Source organism: Vollenhovia emeryi, unplaced genomic scaffold (genome assembly GCF_000949405.1).
Source record: "Vollenhovia emeryi isolate VEMERY1.0 unplaced genomic scaffold, V.emery_V1.0 DF939169.1, whole genome shotgun sequence".
In the NCBI taxonomy this organism is placed as follows: Eukaryota; Metazoa; Arthropoda; class Insecta; order Hymenoptera; family Formicidae; genus Vollenhovia; species Vollenhovia emeryi.
Genome location: NW_011967197.1, coordinates 975,038 through 983,546, shown reverse-complemented (window position 1 = coordinate 983,546; position 8,509 = coordinate 975,038). Strand labels below are relative to the sequence as shown.

The 8,509-nt window shown below is 39.9% G+C and overlaps 2 protein-coding genes across 3 annotated transcripts; one reads left to right on the top strand and one right to left on the bottom strand.

Annotated features, from left to right (window-relative positions):
- Nucleotides 1–29: 29 nt before the first annotated feature.
- Nucleotides 30–5,612, bottom strand: LOC105564032. The gene is made up of 5 exons (XM_012016112.1): nt 5,534–5,612; nt 4,573–4,806; nt 4,412–4,430; nt 3,584–3,688; nt 30–2,758 (listed from the first exon to the last, which is right to left on the bottom strand). The coding sequence occupies exons 2-5, from the start codon at nt 4,768–4,770 to the stop codon at nt 2,712–2,714; spliced, it is 369 nt and encodes a 122-aa protein (XP_011871502.1). The 5' UTR covers nt 4,771–4,806; nt 5,534–5,612; the 3' UTR covers nt 30–2,711.
- LOC105564033 lies at nt 3,663–8,186 on the top strand. 2 transcript variants are annotated; one of them, XR_001009084.1, is made up of 3 exons: nt 3,663–3,738; nt 5,560–6,216; nt 6,320–8,186. XR_001009084.1 is itself a non-coding variant. In XM_012016113.1 (2 exons), exon 1 carries the CDS (start codon nt 5,773–5,775, stop codon nt 6,214–6,216), a length of 444 nt encoding a protein of 147 aa, XP_011871503.1. In that variant the 5' UTR covers nt 5,752–5,772; the 3' UTR covers nt 6,320–8,186. The 2 variants fall into 2 exon arrangements, 1 of the variants encoding a protein (XP_011871503.1); XM_012016113.1 differs by lacking the exon at nt 3,663–3,738 and having other exon boundaries at nt 5,752–6,216.
- Nucleotides 8,187–8,509: the final 323 nt, after the last annotated feature.

Genomic DNA, 8,509 nt, shown 5'->3' with positions numbered 1-8,509 from the left:
GGATATATACACATAATAACAAATTGCAGTTCTTTTTAACGTAAATATTTATTGTGTATTTATATACGTGACATCGTTTTCAGAATAATACTTTCATAAGTGCGGTGAGTCTGTCGATGGTACATGTGTCTGGTAGTTTGATATCTATCAATGACTGCTTGCGATTTCGCGGTACCGAAGATATGAAGATAGTGATGCAATATAATACATTTGCCTTTATATATCGAGTGTCCCGGTAACGCAAAATACAAAGTTTTTCGCGATATGAAATTTTATATATCTGTATTTATATAACGCATATATATATGTACATATATCACGACAATTCACACACATTTGATTGTCACTCGTCTCCGATATACATAATACACTGTTGATCCCTCTATACATCTAAGTAGGCAACGTGAAGTATTTCTTTGCGTAGTCTCCCTTTGTTCCAAGAATATGCGAATGAGAATTCAGTTCAGCAAATTATCAGGGACAATCTGCTAGGTGTGTATGTGTCTGTGTGTGTATGTTTTACATGTGTGTGCGTGTGTGCAAGAAAATAAACATATTGGACCCCCGCAACCACCTAGCATGCCCCTTGCACACTATGATCGGAATTAAAATATGCACATATAGACGAACGATTAAGAGCGAAAAGGCGACGCTTTAAAGGGGGGAAAAGCACCCGCTTTCGTTAGCTTTTGCCAGTGAAAATACGTAGGCGGCACATGCTCCGCAACCGGCGATTCGTGGCCAAAACGAGGACCGCGTGGATATATTGATTTTCTTTCCGACACCTTTCCAATGTTCCGCCAATGTTTCAACGTCGAAATATAGTCGTCGCCGTTTACGTACACAGTAGTGACACGTTACACAGGGATTAAACCCAAACGATTTGTATCGATCCTTTCTTTTGACGTATCGTGGAGAATATCCACGGAATATTTTAAAAAAAATGGGACAAATGTCGTGGATGCTCGCCTCGACATTTTGTCGAATCACTTGTTTGTGAAATTAGATTTTCCATCAGAATAGGCACAGACAGACTTGAATAATATTTATTGAGAGAAATTCTGGGAGAAATTATTGAGAGAAAATTTTGATCTCTGAGTGAAACTGCTGTCGCGTGTATATCGCGTCTCTCCCGAGAATACCCTGTGTAACGTGTAATTGTACAATTATATCTAACGGCTTATAATGTTGATTGACACAGGTACATTTAATGTGAATACGGATAACACACAGCGCTTTGAGAACTTAGTCGATTATCTGTTGAAATTTATGTTTGCAACCGATTAATTTCTCTATTACAACGCGATCCGCACACAAATGATCCTTTCCGTAGTCTTAATGAGGCTTTACAGATTCGGGAAGAAATAAATATGATAATCCTACTCACGCATCTACATTTCTGATAATCTTATACATGTGTTGACAGTTCCGTACCAACGGTATTGATCCGATTCTCCAGTGCCTGGCAAGCTATTGCGTTACGGTTGCTTATCTATAACGGAACCCTCTTTGATAATTTTCAAGTCAAAACTAATATTGACCGCACGACGGAGCACGGTACGTTTGACTAATTCTCTTGTTTGACATTCTATGACACATAAATACGTAAAGTGTACAGTTTGATACAAATTTTCTAGTTGTATTCACATGCATTATTGCTATCCTTGATAATGCCTTCAAACTTGAACAGACGTTCAACCAGTTAAATATCTCTGAATTTATTGAAAACCGTGTCGTATTCCTTTTAGATATTCAACAAATTGTAAACCGGTAAGGTAAAATATAATCTTCTGTCGGGTTATAATATAATCTTTTTACAATTTGATATATCCGATATGTCAAATGTTATTCATTCCGTAAATCTCGACAATGTAATATGTCATCAGTGTCATCACATCTTGGTTTAACTCTTTTTACATATTTTGTTATAAATTCCAATATTTCATCTTTCAACTTTCGTATAATATAAAATTAGCTTATGCACACCATCATCATTTTGCTGATTTCGCAGAGGAAAATGTAAAAACATTAAAATTTAAATATTATGTGTCTTTTCGTTTAATAGTATATAAAAATTCCTTTTTTATACGTTGGATCAAAGAAAGTTTAATGTTGCGAATAATGCGAGAGGAACTATCTGTCACCATTTGAGAAACTTACAGAATCGGAAGGCATAATAGTAAAAATGACAATTATCTCAAAGTTGGACGAAATAGAAAACTAACTATTACCGTATTTTTTATCAAACTGCTCTACAAGGCGACACAGTTTGCTCAGAAATTAAGTACACGAGTCAGTTTCACTTACATTTATATAGTTTCCTTTTCCATTGAACACTAATGTAGCTTTCTTCGCGCTCGGCTGCACAGCAGCCACAGCAGATTAAACTCTCGCTTTTCTTCACAAAACACCAGGAAAATTGATTGGGGCATATGTCGACAATGACTTTTCGTGTGCCGTACGGTAGTCTTCATTGTTTGCACGTGATTAATATCTTCCCTAACGACGTGTTCTACTCCAGCCAGACCGAGAAATGGAAAGCCGCGCCGATTTTCACAAACAGGATATGCGATGCTTTCGGTTGACCCGCACGAGAGACGCGATTCAAGATACAAATTAATAATGGAAAGAACTTAATTCTATTTTGTTTGTTTGTCTGCTCGTGGCAAACTCGCATGACGGAATGGAAAATCCGAAGAGTCATCGAACGGTTAAGGTCTTGTGAAGCGATACCGGTATGGAGTCCAGGCGAACAGTTCTAAGGGAAAAGAATACATATCCATTGTGTATCCGTCGCTCGCCTGCCACATCTAAATATGCTTAGCATGCAAGAGGTGTACCAGCGCGAAGAACGTCTCGTTTTCGCGCCGCTTGGGATGCAAGATTAGCATGCACTCTGAAAACGCCCAGCTCGCTTGCGTTCGAAATTTAAGTGTCCATCCTTCTCCTTTAACGAGTGATTAACTTCCCGCTCTCTATCTTCAGTCTGCAGTCTGTTTCGACGCAAGCTGCCGTTTCCAGTTATCATTCAATAATGAAACATGCCGAATTGCTACAGATCCATTGACTGATTTGTAAAAATGTCTAGGAAGAGGTTTAATGCAGTATCGTCTAATGGATTTGCATTGTGGTAGTCGAAAGATCTTGCAAGATAAGCGTGTGCTGTGACATCTTTGATAGAATTAATCTGTCCGATGATGAGCTGTAAATCTACAGCGAAGGATCGAAACGAATAATCGGATGACTTATCGAATGATTAATACCGAACGATTCGACGGCGATCGGCCATTAGTTTCATTACGTGAAATAATAGTCCAATGTGGACTGCAAGAACGTTCGTTCTTTACTAACTAGCGAAGTAATTAAAACGTGTGTTTTTACAGAGACCGGCTCGATACTCGAATTGATCGGTGTGATCGACTCGTTCTTCATCTACCTGTAGATGATATATGGAAGGATGTCTGCAGCCTGAACGATGGTGATGCGATATGACGATGAGCGCATTATGCAAAACTACTTGTTTGTAAAGGAGGCTGGCAAATAGCGTGGCGACGGTCACTACGTGAATCGCTCTACGATTTACCATGGTTAGTGAAGCACGGGCAAAGCGCATTGAGAATACGATTGCAGAATCCACGCGCACGGTTGTTCCAGCCAGCGATGGTATCGCCACCCTTCAATCTACTACCTGCACACACACACGAATAGCCAGCGTGTTATAAATATCAATCTCGAAAGGTAATTATAATTGCGCGACGTTCTACTTTGCAAGTAGCTCTACGGGGTGTCCCACCCGACTTGATCATCTGAAATATCTCCGTTGCTATTGATGGCACGGGAAAATGTGTGAAAAAAAAATATGAAAGAAAATATAAGTTAATATAACTTGTAATAACTTGGCTGGTAATAACTTGACAAAAAAAGTTAAACGATTAGCTTATAAATAAGTAAAATGTGTCTAGCTTATAAATATCGGTCTTGCTTATAATCTTCGTTTTCTATATAGTCATATTTTATTTTACACATTTTCCCGCATTGTCAACGGAGATGTTACATGAACATAAGCATATTTCTATTTGCCAATTCAAATCGGCGTCTATTGAATTAATTATACTTATTAATTTTTCTATTTTCCTACACATTGAACGATGTCTATATAAATTTTTTAAATTATCTCTTTCTAGCGATCTAGTCGTCTACACTTTTTCAACTATCCGTCTTTTCTCGCTTATTCTTTACCTATTTTTTCTTCCTCTACCTCTCCAAAATGTAAAATATTTACCATTTTATTTTTATCCGCCTTCTTTCCCTGTGTTATAGCCGACGCGAGTCAATTGAGAAAGTTTCAATCCCGTAAATTAAAATATTTGAAACGTAAAACACAGAACGTAGGAGATTGGTTTGTACTTACCTTCACCTGTGCCAGCTCCCTGAAACACAAAAAAGGAAACGTTGCATTACCCAATCTTTACGATATAATATCTAATAGTTTTATTAATAATTAATGCATCGCTACTTGAGCTTTACCATCATGACATTTTTCTAGTCGAATAATAAATTTCAGTCATTTACCTCCGACTGAATCTTTCTTTTCGAAGCTTCCGTAGCGGCGGTCTCTATCACTTCGCTGATAAATTTCGTGGTTTCCCTCATGAGCTCCTCGTCCTCTTTGAAGGCCTCCTTCCTCTGCTCCAACGTTCCTGTCATCAAGTTCTTCTCGTGTTCGTCCATATTTATAGAGCGGAAGGAGATGGACATCTGGTTCGTCATAGTTTCATCGACGATAGCTATTTCCGTATCCTAGTCCTTCGCAATTAAAATTATTCTCGGTCAAACGAAAGAATTTTATGCGAATCTTCTTAATGTATCAGAATATTTCATTCGGAAAATTCAACGTAGAAAGAATATAGTATAGATATAAAACTAAATTAATACAGAACTAATTAATTTAATAAAAGATCGACTTGATGTCTTTAATTCATCCGCGCATATACCAGTCAATGATCGACGGCGAATACAGGGGGTTGAAACCGATATCATTGCGGTGCTTCTAGACCTCGATGTTATACGTGGCAATGATCGGATATAAATCGAATTCATTTTTAGACGAAGATATACTCTGCGTCGATTATAATTCTTTAATCATCATACACTTTCTTCATCAATATTTTTTTATTTGTGTCTTTAAATTACTAATTTATGTATTCATTGTACGAATGAGTTTATTATACAAATAAACGAGTGATAAATTACGATCGATGCAGATATGGCTTCGGTAATTCTACGGCTATGTTGCAAAGATTGATAAAGGGTCATAATTTTGCAAAATTATTGCAAGCAAAGTACGTTTGACATTAAGTAAAATTTATAGAATATACTGTGCTATATATATCCGAGTGTTAGATAATAATGATAAAGTGCTTTCTTCAACGTTAAAAAAAGCATATCGCGTGCGTGTGAATTCTCTATGCGTTTATCCAATTCATTATTCACATTTAATCCATTTTGCGATCAGCGCGTCGGTAAAACTCACCCAAGTTACACTAGTTTCGATTTCAGCATCCAATCGGCATTCGAAACGGCCGCCGTGGCGAACGGTATCATTGCTGAATTTCCGATTAGCGCAATACGTGTGACAAAGCGACCGACGTAAATACGACGGCGGATGACGGATGTGCCACAGGTGGTGTGTGTTGTTTCACCGCGCACGCACACGGACACCGTACGCAGCGTACACTGGTCTCTACATACATACGCGCGCGTATCCCGGGGATGCCGATGACGTGGTTGCTGGTCGCCCCAAGGCCGGTCCGCGGCGAGTCGACAGTCGAGGTCGGCCGCGTTTATTTAATCGCTGATAAAGGCCTGGGTTCTGGCAGCGAGCTATCCCGAGCCGAACAGCCGGTCGTCGCTCCGACGGTATCCTCCGGAACCAGGGGCTCGTCGACGCTTAACGGACATGGACTTGGCTCCCTTGACGAGGGTGGAAACGCGGGGATGGTGTTCCTCAGTGCTCGCGACGCCGGGCAGGGCGTAGAGAAGCGATTAGGGACGGGTGAACCCTCATCTTCCCTCTCGTCGCGCGTCTTCGACGGGCTCTGCGCTCCGTCAGGTAATGATCGACGCGGACCAGACGAGGCTCTCTTACCCGACTGGATATCACCCCACGGCCAGACCCTGAAACGGAGCATGCGTCGGGGACCAGGCAGCTATTAGGTTTTTATATCTTCGCTTCTATACCTCTTTTATCTGCGCAAATGTATACACATGCGCGTACACATACGCCTGCACGCGATATTTACTGCCCTTACCTCCGCAGATACGCTAAGTCTGTCAATCGGCTGGAACAGGGTGGAATTTGATTCCATTACTGTGAATCGTCGCGCAAACACAGACGCTGATTATCATCCGCGGGATCTTGAAGAACGGACGGCTCAAAAATTACTAGGAGAGAAGTGTATTTCTCAACGCTGCGAAACAATGGAATTTGCAATTCTTAGATTCTTTTCCGCTTTTCCATCTCTACGGAAATATTTATATAAATACGTATCTGCGAACAAAAAGATTATTTATTGTAATTGCTGTGTCGCGAGGAATTTTGAGAAATGACCCACAATCAGTTCCCCCCCCCCCCCCATTAATTTGTACATCGCGTGATATGCCACTCGTGCCGTATTATATCACGTTTCTATTATAAAGTATAATAATACAAAGCTTTGGATGCCTTGAATATTTTATACGTTTGAGAATTTTGTTCTTTTGAACTGGCGAAATGCCTCGTTTATAATTGTACGGTATCCAATGTAAAAATGTGTACGAGATACTTGTTGATTCTGCTGAAATGCCTCTATCGCTCTATGCTTACATAATTTTATAATAATCCAGTATCGACTAAACATTCTTGCGACGATGTCGCATTAATTTCGCAATTAAAGAAAAACATTTACTCTCTTTCTGTCTTTTCAAGTATGTAATATAACAACGCGGAGGCGAAGAGGAAGAACTTTTTTCATTATCAGTTGTGTACTTCCTTTCAAATATTACAAAAGAATTTGTGTTTTAACAAAATTTAAACTGCAGAAATATCAAGTATGTCAGGTCTGTGTAACATTGAGCCTGTACAACGCCTTACAATGAGAGCTGTGAAAATATTTTTCGCGCATTCCGCTCGATTACGTCATTAGGAACAGAATGCCAGCGTGTGCCTCATAATTGGTGTCAACTGGTCGCAATTAATGACACACGCACGTAGCCGAGCGTCAGTTCCTCGTAAGATAAGCAGTCGCGTCGTCGTTTCACGTCGACTCGAATGCAGGATAAATTTTTCTCTTTCCTCCCAGGAATCGCGCACAATTTCAGATCTCTCATTCGATTCCTTTCCTCTAAGAGTTTCCCTTTCCCACTGTAATTCGAGGGAAAAGAGCACGCGTCCCAGTGCGCTTCAAATACGCTTTAGTGGAAAGACGGTTCGGAAAGATAATCGCTAAATATAGCACAGTGGCGGTTAATAACAAAGGATCGATATGATCGCACGGTGAATAATTTTTTTCACCGAAGAAACTCACCGCTCGATTACAGCTAACGTGCATTTTTCTTCTTTTGCCGTTAAACGACGTTGTGTATGTGAGCGGCACGTACGACGTGCATATGTTAGGTACACGTGCTGTTCACCTGCCTCGTTCAAAGCGAGTCTCTACGACAAGCGGCTACGGTGTAGCGTCTACAAAAGACCAACTTTTTCTTCCTAGTGTTAATCTTTCTCAGCGCGCCGCTAATTATATTTACTGCAAAACCGTTATTACAATTTCATGTTATTGTAGATCATAAATATCGAAGAAACAGAATAGCGATCGCGAGTTAAACTTCTTCGATTGATAAAATAGGATCCTAATATGTGACAGCGGGATTTCTGTTAAATTAATAGGCATCGTCGGTTGACTCCACCACGAATTTATTGGCCTTGGCGCGAAATTTGTTCGGTGGAAAATTCGTTGTTAAATTGTGCAGTCGTTGCGAAAGATTTGCGATTGAATTTGGATGTTGGAAACCTGCTGTCTCATACTAGAAACCTATCTCGTAGGACTTTATTAATATAAATAGATTTCACGTATCGTCGATATATCGTATATCTTAAAAAGTAGAAGAACAAATGTAACTAATGAGTAAAGAGAATGCTCTTGAAATCACATAAGGAGCTACAACGATTCACAGTTATTGCATGGATAGAATAGTTAATTTTTTTCCTCGTTATAAAGTCCCGAATTGTACGACCAATTGTCCTTTTTTTGAATTACCGAAAGGGAGTTGTTTCGAGTTGTTTTCGAAGAGATTGCGCTTATTCGTAAAAATAGCGTAATCGCTTGGAAGTCGCTAACGATTACCTGTGGCTATTCGAGTCGTGATTATATTACGATCCATATCCTCCCCATCTGCCTTTCGATTCCTACGACGCGGGGTGCCGTCTTAAAGTCGTCGGCGCCCGCCGGCGTATCGATACGCGAATTCGCAA

Bases quoted from the DNA above. Each gene is read 5' to 3' on its own strand.
- LOC105564032 (XM_012016112.1), bottom strand. From the start codon at position 4,770: ATGACGAACCAGATGTCCATCTCCTTCCGCTCTATAAATATGGACGAA. The intron at 2,759-3,583 runs GTAAATCGTAGA...CTTTTCCCTTAG, and splicing joins CCCGTGCTTCACTAACCATG to AACTGTTCGCCTGGACTCCA.
- LOC105564033 (XM_012016113.1), top strand. From the start codon at position 5,773: ATGCCGATGACGTGGTTGCTGGTCGCCCCAAGGCCGGTCCGCGGCGAG.